The sequence below is a fragment of the Sciurus carolinensis genome, chromosome X (genome assembly GCF_902686445.1).
Source record: "Sciurus carolinensis chromosome X, mSciCar1.2, whole genome shotgun sequence".
NCBI lineage: Eukaryota > Metazoa > Chordata > Mammalia > Rodentia > Sciuridae > Sciurus > Sciurus carolinensis.
The window spans coordinates 31,547,524-31,570,909 of record NC_062232.1 but is presented as its reverse complement, the minus strand read 5'-3'; the positions used below and the strand labels follow the sequence as shown (position 1 = coordinate 31,570,909).

At 44.3% G+C, this 23,386-nt stretch overlaps 1 protein-coding gene across 2 annotated transcripts in view; it reads left to right on the top strand.

Moving 5' to 3' along the window:
- Positions 1-19,589: 19,589 nt before the first annotated feature.
- Positions 19,590-23,386, top strand: part of Srpx (sushi repeat containing protein X-linked) — an 87,449-nt gene continuing 83,652 nt past the window's right edge. For both annotated transcript variants that reach the window (XM_047537182.1, XM_047537181.1), the window contains exon 1: positions 19,590-19,801. In XM_047537182.1, the coding sequence (XP_047393138.1) occupies positions 19,708-19,801 (94 nt within the window). In that variant the 5' untranslated portion in view covers positions 19,590-19,707. The remainder of the gene's footprint in view (positions 19,802-23,386) is intronic.

Genomic DNA, 23,386 nt, shown 5'->3' with positions numbered 1-23,386 from the left:
AACCGGCCCACACCAGGAAAGAGAGAGAGAGAGGGAAGAAGAAAGAGAGAGAGAGAGAGAAAGAGAGAGAGAGAGAGAAAGAGAGAGAGAGAGAAAGGACACACCAGCACAATGCAGGAAAGCTTCAGGCAGCAGCATGAAAAATATTAATGGATCCTGAGACCAGGGCAAAGGACATGTAGCTGATTATCAAAGCAAAGGAAATGGGTAGATAGCACTTCCCATCAACCTTTTGCTAACAGCCTTTGGGGGAGGGGGAGGATCACACTTTTCAACGCAAGCAATCACCCCCTGGAAGGCTCTCTTCCTGCCTTTTGGTCAAGAGAAGAAAGGAAACCTAAAATCTATAAAGGGGCATGATACTCCCACGGGCACCAGCTCTGGGTCCCTGCTCCTCTCAGGAGGTCTCTCTCTCTCTCTCTCTCTCTCTCTCTCTCTCTCTCTCTTTCTCCCCCCTATCTGTTAAATAAAAATTTACTTTCTGCTCTTGCCTCCTCATCTTTCGGGTATTTAATCTTCAGCACTGGTGGGGAACGCAGTATCAATTCCAACACTGAGCTCAGAATCTGTTCAGCTTCAGTATGTTCAACTCTTGTGGGTGTTTGTGCAACTCTTGTAACCATTCCATGCATCAACTTTTCTTTGGCTAGTTGCTCACAAGGGTCAGAGAAAGAGTGATCCTTGGAAAACCCTTGGAACAAAAAGTCCAACAGGATTTGACTAAATGAAGCATTTGATTACTTATCACTAACAGCATGATGCAAACCCAGGAAGTTCTATTAACTCATTGTTTCTGAACTTGGCCTGATTTTTGTTCCTGGCTCCAGCCCTTAGAGCTCTGGCCAAACAGCAGGGTTTCTGCATGTCCTCTGGCCTCCCTGAAGACCTCCCAAAGAGCCAGAAATGCTCAACATCCAAGAGAGGTCTTTAGGAAAAAGAGGAGAAAGGTCATGGACATAAGTACGTGGAGAGGCAGCCCATGCTCAGTGCACCCATAGAGGAAACAGGGGAGGAGGACAGAGTGAAACAGGAGATGTGTGTTAGCTATTCTTGCAGCTGGAAGCCCTTCTCTAGCCTCCAGGATGAATTTTCTAGTCCAAGTCATGGCAATGATGTTGACCTTTGGGTTGATTACAAATGAGTACATGAAAGCTTTCCCTCTCCTCCAACACATCATTATTCGACTTGAAACATGTGACAAGGCTGATAACCTCCAGCAGATGCTTTCTGAATGAGTAAGCATTCTAAAAGACCCAGCCCCAGGTTGTGCCAAAGCATCAATAAAATCAGCCAGGAGAGAGAGAGTTGAATGGATGCAGGGGAGGGGAGACAGTTGCACCATCTTCAAAATTGGCAGCCCAAGACTTTTGTTGAGAGTAAGAGGTGAAAGAACCAAAGCTACCTCAGGAGGACACTGAGTGGATTCCACTGTGCCTAGGACTGGGTTGCTTTTGGGGGTGATCAATATCATAATGGTTGGGTGAATGCACACCTCTGAGGACAGTCTTTATGCAGAAAAAGTCCCAGTTCCATACCAGTTATACTCCTTTTTGAATGCATAGCCTCAAGGTTCTGTTAGGCCAGATGTTAGGGGCAGTTTTGGTTAGTCGATAACTCCCAGAAAAACGCTCCGCAGACACAGGTCCCACACGGGGAACTTTTTATTTTATGCGGACAAATCACATCCGCTGGGGGGAAAGGGAAGAAGGAAAAGAAGATGGCGCAGGGTTTCTCCTCAGTTATAGGAATTTCGCGGGCTGGGAGGAACCAATCGCGGAGGAGAATTATTACAGACTGACTGATGGACCAATGACATATTAGAACTTAATGTGGGAGGCAGGAAGGTTATGGCAACGTAAGCCGGAAATTCCTGTAAAGGGAGAGGTGGGCGTAGCACAGATTGACAGGTGGATTGGGAGGCTGGGTTCCTTACAGGGTCCATATTGATTGTTTCCTTATTGTGGCATTAAAGTGTTCCTACCTCAGTATTCTGGCCTCCTGCTTCTTTCTTATGCAGAAAGAGTAGTGCCACAAACCAAAGTAGGTGAAGACTTGGAAGTTAGGGGGTTCAATCCTTGCAGGAAAAAGGCGTAGCAACCCAGTACAATGGATATTTCCTCACCTTATTCCATTATACACATGCATGCTTGCTCGTACTTGTATATATTCATCCCCAGGTCTTATTTGGCCAAAAAAAAAAAAAAAAGAAAGAAAAAGAAAAAGAAAGAAAGAAAAGAAAAAAAGAGGAAAACTCTTCCCTTGGGACTCAAATGTCCTACATCAAGATCCAGAAGCTGATGTTTGTTATGGCTTCCTTCACTCTCCCTTGTTTGTATCCTAGCCCTTCCCCTTTTGTTCCTTTCTTGGGGGATTGAACCCAGGGCCTCCTGCATGCTAGGCAAGCTCTCTTTCTCTGAGATACATCTCCAGCCCCTATTTCTCCCCGTCTTTCTTTTTCTCCAATATCTTCAAAGATCTCATCCACTGCACTGACTTCTGCTTTTACCTTCAGGCAAGGATTTGAAGTCTTTTTTTTTTTTTTCAGTACTGGGGATCGAACTCAGGGCCTTGTACTTGCGAGGCGAGCACTCTACCAGCTGAGCTATCTCCCCAGCCCAAGGATTTGAAGTCTATACCCTCTTCTCTCTTCTAAATTTCAAATTGTGTTCTTTTTTTTTAAATTTGTACTGGGGGTTGAACCCAGGGGTGCTTAACTGTTGGGGTCCTCTCTGCCACGTCCCACATGGAGGAGGAAAGGGTTGACTGCTGGAGGAGGATGTTGACTGTTGTTCTCTATTACCCAAAAAAACTCATCTACTCAATAAACACACAAGAGCCAATACTCTTTTTATGAGGGAGGGCGTGTGAGGAGTCTGGTCATACCAGCTCTGGCCTCTTTTCAACATTCGACCCGGAGTAACCCAATTCTCTTTTATTTACAGACACACAGGTAAGGGGGCCAGGACCAGGAAAAGCTTCTTCTGTGATGGACAGGATAGGGTGGAGTTAGGGGAGCCATTCTCTTAGGGGGAAAATTCCAGAAGGAGACAGGGAACCACTCCCATGCAGTGCCACATGCTTCCTGGCAGTTCCTAGAAGCCAGGCCTCTGTGTCACATGACTCAACCTAGTCTGATTCTGCTAAATAAGTAGGCTTTCCACACCTAACCACTGAGCCACATCCCCAGTCCTTTTACTTTTTATTTGAGTCAAGATCTCGCTAAGTACTGAGACCGACCTCGAACTTGCCATCCTCCTGCCTCAGCCTCCCAAGTTGCTGGGATTATAGGCATGCACCACTACACCCTGCTGCACTGCAATCTTGATATGTTCAAAACTAATCTTATTTTCTCTACACACTGGCTCCTCAACTGTGTTAGTCCAGGATCAAGCAGAAAAGCAGAATCAGTAGGGGATAGATAGTATCAGATCAATGTGGATTTGTTACAGGCAATTGCCTTTGCGCAACTGTGGGAGCTGGTTAAGCTGTCTCTGTGTGACTGTTTTCTCAGAGTCTGATGCTGGAGTCAGAATCTCATGGGGCAGAAAGTAAGGGAGGAAAGACAGATGTAAAGTGGGGGAGATTAAGAACAAGCTGGAACCAATAAGCATGAACTGGAACCTCATAAGGAAGGATAACTGGAACTCGTGTTACTTCTTCTATTCTCTGACCTTGGTGATGAGGCTCTCCAGCAGAAGTGTGGTTTCTTGTCACCGAGCCAAATGCACCCACCTGGCCTAGGACTCAGAGAAACTCAAAGAAGACCAGTTGTAGGCCCAGTGGTTGCTTCACACCAACGAGGTGAGTCAGCAGATCAGCAACATGTGTGAGCTCCAGAATGGCTAGTGCTTCCCTTCCAGCCTCCAGATCTCCTTAAAATCTCCCCTGTGACTGATCCTAACTGGAAACAAACAAAAGAATGAATTCTGGGAATGTAGCTCAGCCTAGGCAAGTTGATACATCACAAAGCCAACAAAATCCACCCCTGGTTAATTTGGTATCCACACACATCTCCTTAAAGTGTGCTTAATCTTTTAATAATGGCAATACCAAAGTCATACTTCTGTTTAACACTATACAACTGAAAAAAATAATTTACCCTTTCCCCAGAAGAAAGTACATAGTTTTTGTTTTGTTTTTCGTTTCTTGGGTAGTGGGAGTTGAATCCATTGGCATTGTACCACTGAGCTGTATCCCCAGCTTTTTTATTTCTTCATTTTGAGACAGGGTTTTGCTAAGTTGCTGAGGCTGGCCTTGAACTTCTGATTCTCCTTCCTCAGCCTCCCGAGTCACTGGGATTACAGGTGTGTGTCACCACACCCAGCTACAAAGTTCCTTTTTCTTTTAATACTTGAATGATTATTTCCCAAGCTGATTTACACACTTCCTTCAGAATCTCATAACATAAATATGTGAATACTGAGATACGAAGTAAACTTTTGAAGGGTATCTTGTGTTAAATAATAAGGTGGTGAGAAAGGGAAGAAAATAAAAATATCCAGTTAGCATATATACAAACATGATTATATTAAAATGAGGAGGAGATACTCATAACTATTGTAGCCCTCATTTCTGCAATGGTCGTAGCTGATATAAGCAACTACCCTCTTCCCACATTCTACCCATTGCTCTTCATTTTGCGGTCAGCAAGTACCTCACCTGGTCATATTTCTTTGCTCACTGAAGTGACACAAATCTTCACTTGTACAGACTCTTGGGTATTAGCAGTCCTGCCTGAATTGCATTATTATAGTTTTCTGTTGGCTTTAATCTAGGGCATGTGAGTATTAAGAGGCACATCTGAGGATTTCCTGTATCCCAAATATGTTCCTTGTTAAACTCATTGTGCAATAACTGCAACACAATTTGTCCCTGATAGGAGCAAACACCCTAGCCAGTAACCCCCCTTTGTGCCTGTTAATTCAATGGAATAAAGTACCCAGAGTGGTCAGGCAAGAGTCTCAACTTGCATTAAATGGAATCATTGTTAGGTCCCCTATTGGAAGAATTCCTCCCTTTGGAACTAGAACCAACAGAGCCTATATCACAGGGAGGGGAGCAACATTTGCTTCTAGATCACTAGAGTTAATAGTGATGGCGCTCCCATTTTTATCCCTGGCCTCCTGGATCTAAGAATACTGACTCGGGGAGAAATAACACCACATGTTGGACTCTGACTTAAAGCATCTGGGAGGACATTCCCCAATCCTTCAAGGTGTTGCTACCTAGTTGGTGCCATAACTGTGTTCTCAAAACCCACTCGATTTCTATCAAATCAGATGTTTCTGGATGATGAGGGTTTTAGTCAGTTCTTCCCTCACTGACCAAAACACCAGACAAGAGCAATTTTAGAGGACAAAAAGTCTATTTGGTGCCTGTGGTTTCAGAGGATTCAGTCCAAACAGATGACTGCATTGCTCGGGGCCTGAGATGAGGCAGAACATCATGGAGGAAGGTGTGTGGAGGAGAAAAGCAGCTCAGGACATGGTAATCAGAAAGCAGAGAGAGCTATACTAAACAGTGACAAAATATAAACCCCAAAGCTATGTCCCCAGTGGTCTATCTTGTCCAGCTACACTCTCCACCAGCAGTTATCACCCAGTTAATTCACTGAAATGGATTAATGCACTGATTAATTAAATCTCTTATAATCCAATCATTTCACCTCTAAATTTTCTTGCACTGTCTCACACATGAGCTTTTGGGGGACATCTCCTATCTAAACCATAACAATGAGAAATATAATAAAATCAGTAAATTTCATGAACCTGGGTTCATTGCTGCACTTCATTTGCTGTGAAATAAGTTTTTCATTTGGAAGTGATGCTCCATGGAATAGCATGATAGTGGGGTGTCATAAAAGTCCAGAGATGATGGTTTTGGCAGAAGCATTGTGAACAGAGAAGGTAAATCCATATCCAGTTTAAGTGTTCATTCAAGTAACCAGGTAGACTACTCATAGTTCTAACCACTGTGAGGTGTGAGGATTTCCACACACACTTGTCTTTCAAGGATGTCATAGAATAGAGCTATAGATGCTGCTTGTGTTTGTCAGCCTTTCATTGCTGTGACACAATGTATGTGAAAATAACAACTTGGGCAGGAGAAGTTTATTTGGGGCTCATGGTTTCAAAAGTTCAGCCCGTTGTTGGCTGACTCCATTGCTCTGTGCCCAAAGTGAGGGAGAACATCATGGTGGATGGGCATGGCAGAGGAAAGTTCATTAACTCATGGCAGCCAGGAAACAGAGCAAGCAAGGTGCCAGAGTTAAGATAACCCCAAATGAATACCCCCAGGGACATACATCCTCCAGCCATGCCTCACCTGCCAACAGTTACTACCCAGTAGAGTAGTAATTTCAAATCATTAATCTATCAAATGGATTAATCCAGTGATTACGTTAAACTCTCATAATCTGATCATTCCACCTTTGAATATAGCTCCATTGCCTAATAGGAGTTGTTTTGGAGGCACACCCTATATCTAAATGATACCACTGCTCCTGTCTACTTTCAGGTGGTGACTTTATGGCAAATAGAATCACTAGTCCTTAGGTTTTCCTTTTCTGTCAATTCACTTTAGGGAACTGTCCATCAGGCTATTGGTGTAGGCTGGAAGAAGGAGGAGCCATGGGCTTTTGGGTCACATCCTCATGCAACTTGCTTGTGTGTTCAGGGCCTACTTGAAACTGATCACATACACACCTCTTCCATTTGATGACAGTGAGATTCTATGCGTACCCACCTTATGACTTGGCCAGTAGGACTATGATGAACAGCTCAGGTTACATGGTAACTTGGTGACTCATGGTGAAGCAGTGTCTCCTAAGGCCAAGAGACAAGTCAAAACTTGTTTTTGAAGAGCAGTTACCTGCAGAGGATGACAGGGCTTTCTTTAAAACTCTAAGGGTCTGGTGTTGCTGTCCCACAGGGGCTTGCCATACACTTCAAAATGCACCTCTATCTGTCCCTGGCACTTTAAGCACTACTAGATCTCCTGGGTTACGTGGCCCAAGTGGCAGAGCAGCTTATACAGCAGCCCAGATGAAAGTCTTCTCTTGTTCTGGGGTGTGATGGGCTGACAGATCTGGCTCCATGAGAATGTTATAGGCCAGACTCTAAAGGAAATGACTAAACAGACTCCATTTTGCTCTGAGACTCCATGTTATATAGGAAATAAGCTTCTCCCATGGGAACACCCCGCCTCTGTGTCCATCATCAGTTACTTGGTGTGACATGTTTAATAATATACAATGGCAACTCCTATGTAGTAAAGAATTGCTCTCTTTTGATTCCTATTGCTCCTAAACAATGTACCATGTGAACAGGGATTGTGTAGATGTTAGCAACCATTCTTTAGTTTGTACCTAGGTAAGGGTCATTTTGACCCACTTCCCCCTCTGTCGATGATCTCATGATGTTAATGTGTAATTTCGAATCATAGCAACAAACACTTATGATTAATGTGATTTTTGGTATAAGAACCCCTACAACCCTGTGGTCGGGGCAGTTCTCCCAATAGCCATTTTTTGGGGCATTGTGTGAGACAGTCAGTCGTCTGGCTTAATAAAGAATCTCAAATTTGGACTTCTCAGTGGTGATTGGTCTGTTCTTAAGTTGTGCCCCATAACATGAGGCCCACGTGGAACTAACATTTCCTACATCACATTTATACAGTGTCTTAAAAAAGAGGAAAATAAAGGGGATTCTTTCAACCAGCTTCTGTTTTTAAAATTGCTTGCCTCTGACAGACTTGACTTGGACCTGTGCTTACCCCTGTAATTACAGTGACCTGGGAGCAAAATTCTATTGATCCAGCCTAATTCATGCAATGACACCTATGACCAGGGTTTGAGGGATCTTGTGATTAGATGAACATCCCCAAATGATGTTCAGTGCCTACTCCTGAGCTTTTATTTGAAAGGATGGGTACTGGAGATTGAACCAGGGATGCTCTATCACCAAGCTACATTCCCAGCCCTTTTTATTTTTTATTTTTAGACAGGGTCTTACTAAGTTGCTGAGGCTGGCCTCAAACTTGTGATCTTCCTGCCTTAGCTTCCTTAGTCACAGGGATTACAGGCGTGCACCACCACATCACCACACCTGGCTGGATTAACCTTTTTTTTTTTAGTACCATGAATTGAACCTAGGCGTGCTTAACCACCACTGAGCTACATTCCCAGTGCTTTTTTATGTATTTTTTAAAATTTTGAGACAGATTTTTCACTAAGTTGCTGAGGCTGGCCTTAAACTTGCAATCCTCCTGCCTCAACCTCCCAAGTAGCTGGGATAACAGGTGTGCACCACCATGCATGGCCATAGGTGGTCATTTTTATTAGCACAATTAATTTTGTACCTTATGGCTATACTAGGTAGGTGTGGTTGTTTACTTGTAAAAACAAGTTGGGGAGTCATTTCACCTCAGCACTTACACTCAAAATGGAGTAGCTTATGGCAAACTACTACATTACAAAATGGAGTTACACAGGTTTAGGCACAGTCTGAAAACTGCTGTTCTATACATCATGGAGTAACTCACAGCAGAGCACAGAGAGGTGTCTACTTTCTAGTAGTAGTCCTTAACCAATAACCAGCAAAAAAAACAGAACTCTAGTCTTACAACTACAAGGACCTGACTGGGTAGAACCTGGGCTGTGTTTAGTGTCTGCTGTAGCCCTTGGTGCCAGGGGCTTTGTATTTCTCTAGTGTCTGTTCTTATCTTCCTGCTTGACTTTGTGCTTCCTGAATGTTCCTCCTCAGAGACAGTCTGTGTCTTGCTTCTCTTCTAGCAAAATTCACAGCCATTGTGCTGAAACCCTATTCGTGTGGTGATTAGGTATGGGGAGGGGAAGTATCTATAATATTATGATTAAATCTTAATCTTTTATCGCACTCCCTGCCCGCAGAGAGACACGACACCTGGTTCTTTTCAGCTCTTTATTGCGCGCGTCTACTTCCTCATCGTTCTTTCTTTGTTCTCCTCTTTGAGGAACTTACACTCCAATATATACAGTACTTGTAACCAATCAGCCTTTGAGCACGAGGGGAGAGCATGCACAGATATAGGCAGCAAAGGCAGGCATACATGGACCTGCACTGTCCATCAGGGAGCTCAGCCAATCCCTCGAACTTCCTCAATACGATGTCAGTTGTTTATGTAAAAGTTAGCTGCTCTGGCTCACTGCCAGGCGCCATCTTAGCCTTGCCACACCTAGGGCCAGGGGTCCGGCCGAAACCCCGACAGTTCCCCCTTTTCTCTTTTAAAAAGAAAAGGAAAGCTCGGGACCGTGCCTGTCTTAGGCGGAGTGGTCAACCACCGTCCTTACCCGTCATCGGATAACTGCAGAGCATGCTACAGCTCCTGTCTTAGGTCGGTACGGTGGTCACCTCCTTCCTTACCCGTCTGGCTAGCGATCCAGCATCGTGAGCCATACTTATGGGGAACTGCCGGCCTCTAGGGCAGCCATGGCCTGATGGAAGATGATACGATCTCTAGCTTGATCTCGGCGCATGCGCATGATAAAGCGTGTGAGGAAGACAACAGCAACAACCATGAACATACAAAAGGCTCCCATACCTGCCCATTGCTTTACAAAACTGAAAGAAGAGGATAGCCAACTTAGCACTTCGGACATAGGGGCTACATTAACTCTAGTAGCATTGAGACTAACAATTTGAGATCTAAGAATAGCAGTAAGATTATCAAATGTATAAGACCAATTTGTTTGTAGCTGAGCAGACAAGATTCTAGACAAGTTTGCTGCATAGCTAAGGTTATGGTAAGCTACAGGTGTAACGCACAGTCCCGTCAGACGATAAATACATCCCACGTTTAACAGTTCTTGTAAGATGTCCACTTGTTCCTGAAGCAAGTCCACTCGCTGGTTTACTAAAAGAATTCCTGCTTTTAAGTGTTGATCCACTGTCTGCTGAGTAGATAAGGCAGTAGCAGTCTGTTGAACCACCTTATTGATTGTGGCTGCAGATTGTACAGATGTAGTTAAGGCTACAGCTGCTGCAGTGGCAGCTGCCGCTGATGCAACTATAGCGGTAATGACTGCTGCGGTGATTCCAAAGTCTCTCCTATTTCTGGAAAGCAATACTGGCAATTCATCATCTGTAACAGAGACTGGTATGGGCAAGAAAGTAGGAATACGCATAATGACGGCTCGGGAATATTTTGTTGCGTTCCAACACTGAGAAAGATAGCAGTTAGTTCCAGAGCAGTTGAGGGTCGTGCCATTAGAAACATTAGTTAATAGGAACATAAAAGGAGGATAGACACACACAGGAGTGGAATACAATGTTATAGTATTGTTACAAGCTATCTCACTGGTCTGGAAAGGGCCCGTGCCAGTATGATCTGAAGTGTGATTCCAATAACAGGCCTTAAACGAACCTCCTTGTAGAGCAAACAAAGGCTGAAGATTAGTATATCCTGCTTGGGAGGTAAATAGGAACCAATTATCAAAAGGATTTATATCTTGACAAAAGCCAAGGTAGACGAGGTTTTGGATAAAATTGTTCACAGATTGCTGGTATGTAAAGTTTGGGGTGAAATAAAATCCATGTTGAATAGGAGCTGCTCCTTTAGCATGTTGACAACCTGTCCAAAAGGGAGGACTAGAAAATTTGGGGTCACAAGGAGGGAAAACACGAGGTGTATGAAATCCAGTAGATGGCAGCTCCAGTCGCTTTGGGATTAAACCTTCAAGAAAGACAACTCGCCCTGAAATAGTAATCTTACTTGTCCCTGTAGCTTTACCCTGGGTGATAGTCATACATTCTTGGAAATCAATCCCTTTAGTAGGCTGTCTTAAAAATAACCCTTGCACTTCACGCTGTAATAGAATGCAAGGCCTAAGAGAAGTGTCATTAACAAATTTGTTATTGGTAGAGATATCAAAGCAAAGGGTACCTGGCAGAGAAAGGGTAGAAAAATTATAAGGTTCTTCCTTGGGATCCATGATGACAGTCGGCAATCCAGTCCTAGGTCCTGTAGAAAACAAAGGTGGGAGGGTAGGGGAGGTGTTAGTTAGCGGTAAAGGATATGGCCAAGCTTTAACTATTGCCCACAGGTCTCGAGTCTTCACCGGTGTCAATGTCATCATTAATAGGGCGCTTAGACTGCATTGTTAGCTTCCCAAATGTCCTTTCTAGCTCCCCCCCTGAAAATTCCTCTTTTGAATCTTCCCCTTCTGAGTTATTATTTCTTTCTGAGTTCTGAGAACAGAACCGTTTCTCTTTAATCTCTTCTAAAACCTGACTTCCCTCTTCCAGGGGTCCCTTTAGATTTTGTTTATCTTTATGTTGTAAGCAAGATTTAATCAGGGACCAAATGGCTAAAGTTCCAACAGGTAACAGCTTTTGTTTTTTTGTTAAGTGTAGATCCTCTCCCAGGTGCTTCCACTGAGGAATATATTTAACAACCCTTATCTAAAAACCACGGAGAGACCTTTTTTATGGTATCAAGGAATGCTCAAGCTGTTAGGCTGCTGCATTCCAGTCTTAGACAGTTCTGTTCCTATGATTAAATCTTACAGCACTAAGAGCTCCAAGCACACAAACAAGCCACACAACAAACACAAAAATAACACACACCACACAAACAATCTGGTACCACTGCATCTATCTATGAAGTTTTAATTTTTTTCTGGGTTCTTTACCCTTCACTGCCGGCTACCAATGACGGACTCAAGGTCATAAATGAACTACCAATGACGGACTCAAGGTCATAAATGAAATACCAATGACGGACTCAAGGTCATAAATGAAATACCAATGACGGACTCAAGGTCATAAATGAAATACCAATGACGGACTCAAGGTCATAAATGAAAATAAATAATTACCTCTTACTTTATCTGTAGATTCCCGGGTTTCGGCGCCACCTATCGCACTCCCTGCCCGCAGAGAGACACGACACCTGGTTCTTTTCAGCTCTTTATTGCGCGCGTCTACTTCCTCATCGTTCTTTCTTTGTTCTCCTCTTTGAGGAACTTACACTCCAATATATACAGTACTTGTAACCAATCAGCCTTTGAGCACGAGGGGAGAGCATGCACAGATATAGGCAGCAAAGGCAGGCATACATGGACCTGCACTGTCCATCAGGGAGCTCAGCCAATCCCTCGAACTTCCTCAATACGATGTCAGTTGTTTATGTAAAAGTTAGCTGCTCTGGCTCACTGCCAGGCGCCATCTTAGCCTTGCCACACCTAGGGCCAGGGGTCCGGCCGAAACCCCGACAATCTTTTAATGTGCTTGTGTCCATTGACTGTGACCTTCACAAATGTTTCTTAAGCTTTTTATATTTCCTCCCTCATGTAAGACAGAAAGTGGTCAAGAGGGCTGAAGTCAGGAATATGTCCTCTTCTGGATTGGATAAGGCTCCAGTGAAGTCTTTCCCCTTGTAGAGTAGTCCTTTTTTATGGAAGAGTGTCTGAGTATTTTTTTTTTTTTTTTGGTGGCAGGGATTGAACCCAGGAGTACTTGACCACTGAACCACATTCCCAACCCTTCTTATTTCTTATTTTGACACAGGGTCTCACTAAGTTGCTTAGGGCCTTGTTAAATTGTGGAAGCTGGCCTCAAACTTGTGATCCTCCTGCCTCAGTCTCCTGAGTCACTGGGATTACAGGTGTGCTTCACCGCACCTGGCTATCTGAGCATATTTCAAATGATGAATCTTCCTTTCATCTTTACAAGAGCAAGAAAGGTCTTTCTTAGACCTTCATCATGAAAATTGGGAGGATTCTTGAAGGTAAAGTGCACAATAGTGTGTGTGTCCTGGCTATGTCTCTAGCCACCAGAAGTCTCTCATTCTCATATTATTCCACATTAAGTCTCCAGGAATTTTTCCAATTTGCCATTTAAGTTTATGGCTTCAGCATGTCTTCTGCTTCAGATCTCGGCTGTGACTCTCTGGACTTGTCTTTCCAGATGGTGAAGAATGGCAATTTGCCCTGAAAGCTCAGTTCTCTTTTGAGATGGAGAAAAGTCATCAATTTTCAGTATGCCCAGCTTTTTCTTGTTGTAAGGACGAGAACCATGACTTCCAAGCATGTGACAGCAGCAACTGAAAGTTGTTAATTTCATTTTTAAACTTTGCATTCTTCATTCCCCTTATGACCACCTAGTTTTACTTTATGAAAGTATTTTCCTTGAATCTTTACTGTAAACACCAAATATTTTCTGAAATTGCCTTTTTTGTAGTTTTTTTAAATAACAGATTGTTTTCCTTTTAATCTTTAGAGTAAAAATATTCCCTTTTCCTTGTGCTGCAGAATTTGTTTCAACCTTTTTATCCTAAAAAGAGAAGAAATCTCTTTAAATCAGAGGATTGTAAACAGATATTATTCTTATTCAGTACTTAGCTTCTTTGATCTTGACCTTGAGTGATCTGACTTTAACCCTCTCAGAGCTAGATTTTTTAAAACTCTTTTTAGTGAAAGTAGGGGATACTGGGAACTGAGCCCATGTCCTTGTGCATGCTAAATTAAACACAGGGGCTGGGGATGTGGCTCAGTGATAAAGTGCTTGTCTGGTATGTGTGAGGCTTTGGGTTTGATCCCTAGCATTAAAAAAAAAAAAAAAAAGTTAAGCACAACCGCTACCATTCACTAAGGTAGATTTTTAAAAAAATTGTTGTTGTTGTTGGACAGTATGCCTTTATTTTTATGCAGTGCTGGAAATCGAACCCAGTCCCTCACACGTGCTAGGCAGGCACTCTGCCACAGAGCTACAGCCCCAGCCCAAGCTAGATTTTTAATAGACACCAGTGAGCACAAGTTCTAGCCCAACTCACACTACTCATCTGGCATTCATTTAGCATGGTTCCAATAGATTTGCATCAAATCACCTTCTCCTTCTAGTCTTTAGTTCTTAGAAAGTGTGGTGTAATCCTTATTTTGTATGGGCACATTATGTGAAAGACTAAGCCCAGGACTGGTGTTGCTCTCTGAATTATTTGATACTGTCCATCTTAAGATAAGTACAAAAAGTAGGGCAACACTTTAGAAAAAGAATTTGGGGTACCCAGGTTTGAACTCAGGAGCACTTAACCACTGAGCCACATCCCCAGTCCTTTTATTTTTTAAATAGAGACAAGGTCTCACTGAGTCACTTAGGGCCTCTCAAAGTCACTGAGGCTGTCATTGAACTCAAGATTCTCCTGCCTCAGCTTACCCAGTCACTGGGATTACTGGTGTGCACTTTAGAAATTGTTACCACAATTCGACATTTGTAGAATCTAATAATAAAATCTTAGGCTTTTATTTTGTATGTCATTGCTTTGGAACAATTTGTCTCTCCAATGTATTCAATTGAATAAATTATCCCTGGCTATTTATACTAAAACACCCTAAAACCAAAAGTCAAAATACCACATTAGTTAACAGGAAACTATTCAGATATATGCAGTAAAAGGAAATATCATATTAGTTAACAGGAAATTCTTTTGCTATATGCAGTGAAAGAGAATTGAAAGAACTATTTCCCAATCAATTGTGCCACATAAATTTGATCAAATTCATGACAAACTTCTGTCATGGTCTTGCACTTTGTTTTACATTTGCTTCAATAGGACCCAAAGTTTTGGGAATGCTTGCCAAGAGGTGACACAAAAGTTGGCATTACTGTGGTAGACCTGAGAATGTCAGAAATGGAGAGGCTGAATGTCATACAAAACTCATGAATTGGAGTAAATGGTAGATCCAGGTTGAATTATGTGTTGCAAGAGAGAGAGCTGATTTTGTGCAGCATGATCCTGATGAATGAATAATAACTGATTGAGGAGTAGTATCTACAAAAACAAAACCCTGTATTTCCCTCTCCAGAGCGTGGCTGTGATAAAATTTGATTCTGTGGCTAATATAGGACTCATCATAATGAGCTGGCCCACCAGGCTGCATGTGATATAGGTCAAAGTAATGTTTGTGTACTTCATGACAAATGTTGTTCAACTGAAGAATCAGCAGAAGAATTTGACCCATAGGGACAAATTGTTCAACTGATCCTGTTTGAATTTTGATTTGGTTTTCATTATAATTCGCTAGTGAGTCATTTATTGATTTTATAAAAGCATGAATCCATGATGAATTGGAATTTTTGTGTGTGTGGGTGTGTGGACCAGGGATTGAATCAGGGAGGGGTGCATTACCACTGAGTCACATTACCAGTCCTTTTAAACATTTTTTAAATTTTGAGACAGGGTCTCATTAGGTTTCTGAGGCTGGCCTCGAACTTAGATCCTCCTTCTTCGGCCTCTGGAGCCACAGGGATTACAGACATGTGCCACCACACACAACTTGGATTGGAAATTTTAAAAAACAGCTTTTCACTGCTGATAGTTGGAGAAGCACTACCCTAAAATGCCTCACTGCTGAGTGTCTCCATGGCTTTTACTCTACTGCAACTCATTTCCCAAGGCTGAGCCTCCAAAATTCCCCTTAAACTTCCATCCCATTACTGTGAGAGGATGTGGAAAGAAAAGAAGTGAAGAACTGGTTTGATAGAGTGGGAAAGTGAGGAGGTATGGGAGAAAGGATGACATAGAGAGGGGTGAGCTGTCTCATGCCTGTAATCCCAGCAACCTAGGAAGCTGAGGCAGGAGGATCACAAGTTCAAGGCCAGCTTGGGCAATTTAGTGAGGCCCTAAGCAATTTAGCGAGGACCTGTCTCAAAATAAAAACAAAACGAAACAAAAAGGGATGTAACTCAATGGTAGAGCATCCCTGGGTTCAGTCCCCAGTACTGTACAGGGGACAGGGGCTAGACTTGACTCTCTCAGGAAACCCCTCTCCTGCAATGGATGGATGACTGTGACATCCTCCTCCAGTGCTGGCTCTGAGAGGACAAGCTCATGGAAAAAAAATGGGAGTGAATCTTGGGACTCCATTTCCTTCCTTCTCCACTGTAACTCATTCTGCTGGTTCAGGGGACAAGACTGTGTTAATGAATTTGACCTTCTCAACACTGCAGAGTGGAAATACACCTCCATCCCTCCTGCTAGTCTGTGTTCTCTTCTCCTCCTCTCTGGCACTTTGCCCAGCACTTGGGAAAGTTTCAGAGAACAAGGCAGACACTGTCTACATGCTTCTGAGGCATCTTGGAACCTTTCATGTGAGCCACTGGGCTGCCACTCTCTCAGGTACTGCTGGGAAGTTAACGTTCCCTTCTTCTATATGTGATATATGTGAATAGTTGAAGTTTTTTTTTTTTTTTTTGTACTAGGGATTGAGCTCTGGGCACTGTACCACTGAGCTACATCCCCAGCCCTTTTTATTTTATTTTATTTTTTTACTTTGAGACAGGGTCTTGCTAAGTTGCTGAGGCTGGTCTCAAGCTTGTGATCCTCCTGCCTCAGCCTTCTGAGTTTCTGGAATTACAGGTGTATGCCACAGGGCCTGGATATGGCTGGGTATTTTGAAAAGCTTTTTCAATGATTTATTTATTTGTTTAATTTTAAAAGGGGAATATCATCACACGGTGAAACATTTAAACAGTATGTAGAATTGTATAGTAATAAAACCCAATTCTTCCTCCTCTGCTTTCCCAAAACCCCGGTATGGTATTCTACTGTCCCCATACTGCAAAGGGTAACAAGATAAATGCATTATTTTGTTCCTTGTTATTTCATAACAGGATATCTTGGAGTACATTTCATATCAGTGCACATCGTTCATTCTTTTTAATGACTGCATCGTACTTCATCACACAGATATACATATTCAAGAAAATGATTCCCCTGTTAATGGATTTTTATATTATAGAAACATCACCATCCTTTTGCTACTATGATACTGCTCAATAGAAACATTCTACACACTTGTACAGATGAGCTTGATGGAGAGAGGAGACTACTAATCTAGGACTTCTTAGTTTCTTTGTGTGTGGTTGAGTTTTGAAATCTAACATATGGCATTGTATTTGTCCTTCTGTTTTTGAGGTTTCAAGTCCCTATATCATTCCTGCCTGTACAGGTATTTGAGACCTATTCCTTGCCTTCCCATCTTCATGTCTCAGATCAAAAATATCTTTTTTCTAGTTCATTAGTGGTAATGTCAAGCAGTCCAAGAATGAGATCATGGCTCTGTGACATTCATTTCTATCGACTCATTAACTCAATAGGTATTTGACAGATTGTGAATCTATTTAACTACCCTATTGTTTACCAAGATATTTGGTAAAACAGAGGTCTTGCTAAATTGCTTAGGGACTTGCTAAGTTACTGAGGCTGTCTTCAAAACTCTGATCCTCCTGCCTCAACCTCCCAAGTCACTGAGATTATATGCATGTGGCACCATGTCCGGCAAAGTGCTGCTTCTTGTAATTCAGTCAGACTCAGGTGATAGGAGAGAGCCAGATGTTCCTTTTCAGCCCAGTAATAGAATGTGTGCTAGTATTTATGAGACCTTGCTCTAGAGGTGACACAGGAAAGGAAGGCCACTGGACAGCTAACCTGGACCTGGGATTTGGGGTGCCCATTAACCCTTGTTCACAAGCCTAGAAAAATAGTTCCCAGCCGGAGGTCAGAGCCCCCCTGGGGAACACGTGGCAATGTCTGGAGACATTTTTTGGTTGTCACAACTAGGAAGTGGGGAGTTGCTACTGATATCCAGCGTGTACATGCCAGCAATGCTGCTAAACATCCTTCAATGCACAGGGAAGCTCCTTCCCCAACAAAAAATTACATGACCCTCAATGTCACTATTGCCTAGGATGAGAAACTCAAATTTATCCTCCTCAACACTGTGCAATGTTTTACCACTGAACAGAGAGGAACAAAAATATGTATGTAGTCAAACTCAAGGTCACGTCCCTAAGGCTTCTGATTTCATTGGTCTGGGGTACAGTCTGAATATGGTATTTTCATGAAGCTCCCCTGGGGGCCTTTCCTGTGCATGGACAGGATTGAAAACTACTCCCTAGAGAGTCTGGTCTGATAAAAGTCACAGAGGAGCCTGACTTCCCCATTTTCCTGAGACTCAAAAAGGGCTGTTGACTCCCTGAGGAGGTATCAGCAGGCGATAGAAAGAATTTCCCCCAGGCACTAGAGAGTGTAAGATGAAAGTTCAAGCCCAGGGGCTTTCCTGAGAATTAGGAAAGGCATCCCTTCTGGATAAACACATTCAAAACCTTCTGAGTGAGCGCTCCCAGGGACCTTAGCCTAGCTAAGAAACCAGACAACTGTGACAAAGAGAAAGATGTATCTCTACAGTGCATGTGACCCCTGTCAATGCACAGGGTTCCCAGCACCTAGAGGCAGATGGATTTGGGCTCTCTCTTGCCCTTTCCTCTTGGAGCCTTTGGGCAGTGCCCAAACTGTATAACTTAATGTAGTGGCCCCTATTGGAATTTGCCTTAGTTAAGGTCTTTCTGGCTGGGAGCTGTGGTTTGCCTCAAGAGGCTAAGGCAGGAGGATTGCCAAGTTCAAGGCCAGCCTCAGCAACTTACTAAGACCCTCGGCAACTTTGAGACTGTCTCAAAATAAAAACAAACAAACAAACAAACAAATAAATAATAAAAGGAACCGGGGGTGTAGCTCAGTGGTAGAGCAACCCTGGGTTCAATCCCCAATATGAAAAACAAAAAAACAAAACAAAAATGATCTCTCTTGAGCAGTAAAGGGACTTACCTTATGGGTTTATCAAAAATACAACAAAAATCAAAACTGTGAGAAGCTTTCTCTTTGCCTCAAAGAAACCAAATCCATCCTGGGGACAGCCTAGAAATCCTATCCTGATGCCAGGCCACAGGGTGGAGACTCTGGGCTGGTCCTGATGTCCTTGGGGTGGCTGAGAACAACCCAGGAAATGTGGGAGATATGGCTGCAGGAAGCTGCAGCTGGATCCTTGAGGATGAGACAGGGAACTTTCTGTGCTTTGTGCTCCCTCCCATCAGCTGACCCTGCAAAGAGCCTGAAGTCCCATCTTAAACCTTAGTTCGGCAGGCACGCACCCAGCCCGGCTTCTGATTCATTTCTTTGCAAAAGAGAATCAAAATGCCCAGTAGCATGGACTTTGGCGCCGGCATATATGCACACCTAAATTCTAATTCCCACTCTGCCAATAACAGCATGAACCTAGGCAAGTTTCTAAGCGTCATTTTCTTTTTGGTACCGTGAACACAATAACAGCGAACTTGGGGCGCGGTCGTTAGGGTCAAATCAGCGATCCTGGCTGTGGTATCCAGCCTCAGCGGGTTACTCTGGACCACTAGGTAGCTACTTCTCTCTGTGTGCGACTCCGGCAGATTTTTGCGCGGATGGCATCATTCTAGGGTCCCAGGAGCTGCAAGGCGGTGGAGCCACCAGTGTGTGTATTGGGGGTAATGGGGTGGCATGTAAGTGGAGCAAAGAATTATAGTTTTAGAATATTTTGGTTTGCTGGGGCACCTCCCTGGCGATCTCTGGCCCTACGGGACAGCCTCCTTTCCAGAAGAATCACTGACACAAAAGGAGCGGGTAGGTGGGTGGGTCGGAGCCCCAAACTGTGCTGTGTTCCAGGGAGGCGGAGGAAGGAGGGCAGGCCCCAGGCGGGAGGGAGAGAGGGAGGGAGAGAGGGAGGGAAAGAGGCGAGAGGAGGAGTTTTCCAGCCTGGCCTTCGCCGGCAAGCAGCGCAACCCCCAGGTCTGCTCGGTCTCCTGCCGCCCCCTGGAAGCGCGCTGCGCTGCGCTGCTGAGCCCAGCGAAGCGCCAGCTGGCCATGGGGAGCCCGGTACTCCGGCCCGCGCTGCTGCTGCAGCCCGCGTTGCTGCTGTTGCTCCTCCTGCGTGTCCCGCCGAGCCGCGGCTTCCCAGGTAGGAGCCAGAGGTGGGGTTTTCTCTGCAGCTGGACACCGGGGACCCCGGAGCCGCCTCTGGAACACTTTGCTTCGACCCAGGGAGGTGCGGGGGGCACCCTTTGTTTGCTCTGAACTCGTCTTTCGTAGCCCAGGAACCCGGCATCGTGGAGCGGGGTTCGCTCCTGGGCACCTGGAAGGCAGAGCAGTCTCTTGCATCACCAGGTGCGGGGTGCCCTTGCGGCGCCCGGAACCCAAGCCCGACTCCTTCAGTGTCCAGGGCTCCAAAGTTCAAATCACACCCTTGATCGCATAGGAGGCTTCGAAGAGAAAGTTTGGCTGCAGGCTTGCTGCTTTCTCATCACCCGGCATTTTGCCTCTCACACGGACGCTCACGGCCAGGGCTCCAGTCTTGGCAGCTTGTCCTGGAAGAAGTCCCTACTCCCTCCCTCTGGAAGTCCCAGGCAGGGGCTGGGAGAGCGATTCCTGTGGACCGCACGGGCGGAGCCTCCTCTGCATCTCCGAAACCCCCCCTGCTGGGGATTCCGAGAAAGTCTGCTTCTCTGAGGGAAAGGTGCCAACGGAGAGTGGTGACATGTGGCATGCACTTGGTTAGCCCCAGGGAAAGAGGGAGACGCGCGCAGCTCCACTGGGCACGGGGTGCGGCTTCTTGTTGATGGAGGGCGTGGTCTCCAGCATCTAAGGGAACCCTAGTGTTTTGGGGGAGCTCTCAAGATGTGCGTAAAATTCTCTCTGGAAATGCCCTTTACAAAACTCCAGCTAACTTCTTTACAGTGATGTTAACCGAGAGCTTCAGGGGAGCAGAGCGACTTGCCATGCATCCCTGTGGCCTTGGAATGAAAAAGAAATCCATGCGCGGGCTCTTAATTTACTATTAATGGGAAAGTGGGTGACATGAACCGTAGGACTTGTACATATATGGCTTTGTGTTCATCAGCATTATGAACGGTTTAAATCTGGGGTCTGAGTGGCACAGGCCTGTAATCTCAGAGACTCGGGAGGCTGAGGCAGAAAGATGACAAGTTCAGGAGCAGCCTCAGCAACGTAGGGAGACTGTCTCAAAATAAAAAAATAAAAATGAGCTGGGGATGTAGTTCTTGGGGTAAAGCACCTCTGGGTTCAATTCCCAGCACCAATAAATATAAACAAACAAACAAACAAAGAAGGGTCTAAGAAAGAACCTCTCAAATTGTGATAAAATGTGTAGGGGTTCTCAGGTAGATGTTTGGAAGATGTAGGGATGGCTGTTGGAAATCCTCTGAATATGGCAAATGAATGAATGTGTAAAACAAATGTATAGATTAATAAACAGGAACATTTGTGCTCTGAGCTAATTCTCGTAAGTTTTAAGCTTTTTTGTAGGAACTGACCCTGGGGCAAAGCAGAAAGGAGACTATTCTCAGCGCCAGGCAATTGCCATTCCCATAGTGTGTTGGTGTCCCTGCTCCCACCTGCTTTGGCAGGAGTGAAGATAAAATAAACCTTGAGTGAGCAGAGGAGTCAGTACGTGGACCAGGAGCAGCTTTAGGGGAGCAGGGGAAGGAGATGAGAAAGTGGAGCTTTTCACACTGAATTGGGAGGTGCCTGTGAGCCACCTCAGAATTGCAACTTCTTGATTTGAGCCTTTCTTGGGGAGGAGCCTCCTCTCCTTTTCCATGTGACCCTGACCCCCCTTTCTCTGCCCTCCCCACTCCTTTCTCTCAGCTTCTACCCTTATATAGTACAGCTTGCTACCAGGGCCCAGCCACCCAAGGGATCAGATATTTGCCAGTTTGGGCACTTACTATTCCTCGCGTCTGGGGCCTTGCCCCTGGCTTTCCTGGCTCCCTCTGCCAGCCTGCAGGTCCCCCCAGCTGGGAGCCACTGTGCTCCTCTTTGTCACCACTTCCATTGATTCCTAACCTGCCCTCTGACTCTGCTCAGACCACAGATGAGCTGAAGCCAGTTGGAGCAACTTGAAAAGCACTCCTCTGGGCCTTTTCTTGGCACACCTCAATGGGATATCTTGGGAAATGAGCTCTGCAGGGGCTGTTGAATCCACAGGAGAGGATTTCAGTCCAAGCCAGAGGTTTGGGAAGGCTGGGGAGGGGAACTCTCTAGACCTGTGGGTCTGGAGGCAGATCGCATCAACTGAGTTCACCCTAAGTGTGGGCGACCGATTTTAATAAAGATCATTTCAGAGTGGACATCATGTCTCTAGTAAGAGAGAAAGTAAGCGGTTTTGAATCTGGAGCTTCTCAAAGAGGGAGGAAGAGATCTAGGGCCTCATCGGCACCCCAATTATGTAACCATCTGAGCTTTTATAGCAAATCTGTCAGAGTAAGAGTAAATTATTCCCATTCCCACCCCTGGAAGGTCTCTGGAGTTCTTCCATCTTTGAATTTGATGCAGCTTTTCTGGCCCTTTTATTTTTTTGCAGCCTTGCAAAGATGCAGTGTCTACCAAAAAACATGAAGTCTATGGAGAATTCCTAGTAAAGTTGTCTGTGATTGTGTTTGTCTGCTTATGAGAAGAGATGATGGGAGGTTTTTTTGTTTTGTTTTGTTTTGGTACTGGGAGTTGAACCCAGGGGTGCTCTACTACTGAGCTACATCCTCAACCTTTTTGTTTTATTTTTTAAATTTTTTGGTACTGGGAATTGAACCTCCCCTTTCTCTCTCCTCCTCCCTTCCGTAGTCCTCTTCCTCTACTCTACTGGTCTCCCATGTAGTTTCACATGACATGCATCCCCACCCCCGGTCCCCAGCTACTTTTCTCTTCCTTTTTCTTCTCTAGCTCCCACATATGAGAGAAAACGTGTGATCCTTGATGTTCTGAGTTTGACTTATGCCCTTAACATAACGGTCTCTGGTTCTAGCCATTTTCCTGCAAATGACATAATTTCATTTTTCTTTATGACTGAGTAAAACTCCATTGTGTATATATACCACATTTTCTTTATCCACTCATCTGTTCATGGACATCTAGGCTGGTTCCATAGTTTGGTTATTGTGAATTGTGCTGCTATAAATGTGGTTATGCTGACTTTTTATTCTTTAAGATAAATACCAAGGAGTGGTATTGTTGGGTCATATGATGGTTCCATTTGGAGTCTTTTGGGGAACCTCCATACTGATATCCATAGGGGTGGTTGTATTAATTCACAATCTGACCAACAGTGTAAAAGTGTTCCTTTCCCCTGCATTTATTATTGTATGAATTCTTTTTTTTTTTTTTTTTTTTTTTTTGGTACCAGGGATTAAACCCAGGGGCTCTTAACCACTGAGCTGCATCTCCTGCCCTTTTTTAAATATTTTATTTTAAGACATGTCTCACTAAGTTGCTCAGGGCCTGGCTAAGTTGCTGAAGCTGGCTTTGAACTCACAATCCTCCTGCCTCAGCCTCCCAGGCGGCTGGAATTACAGGCATGCGCCACTGCATGCTGTTGAGATGGGAATTTTGATTGATTCTATTCCTTACTTACATCTGAGATTTTGGAAGTTCACTCCACCTCCTTCAGCAAACAAAGCTGAAGATGGGGAATGAGTACTATAGCCACTAAGAAAGGCTTTCAGAATATTCCTAGGTTTGGAGAGCACTGGTA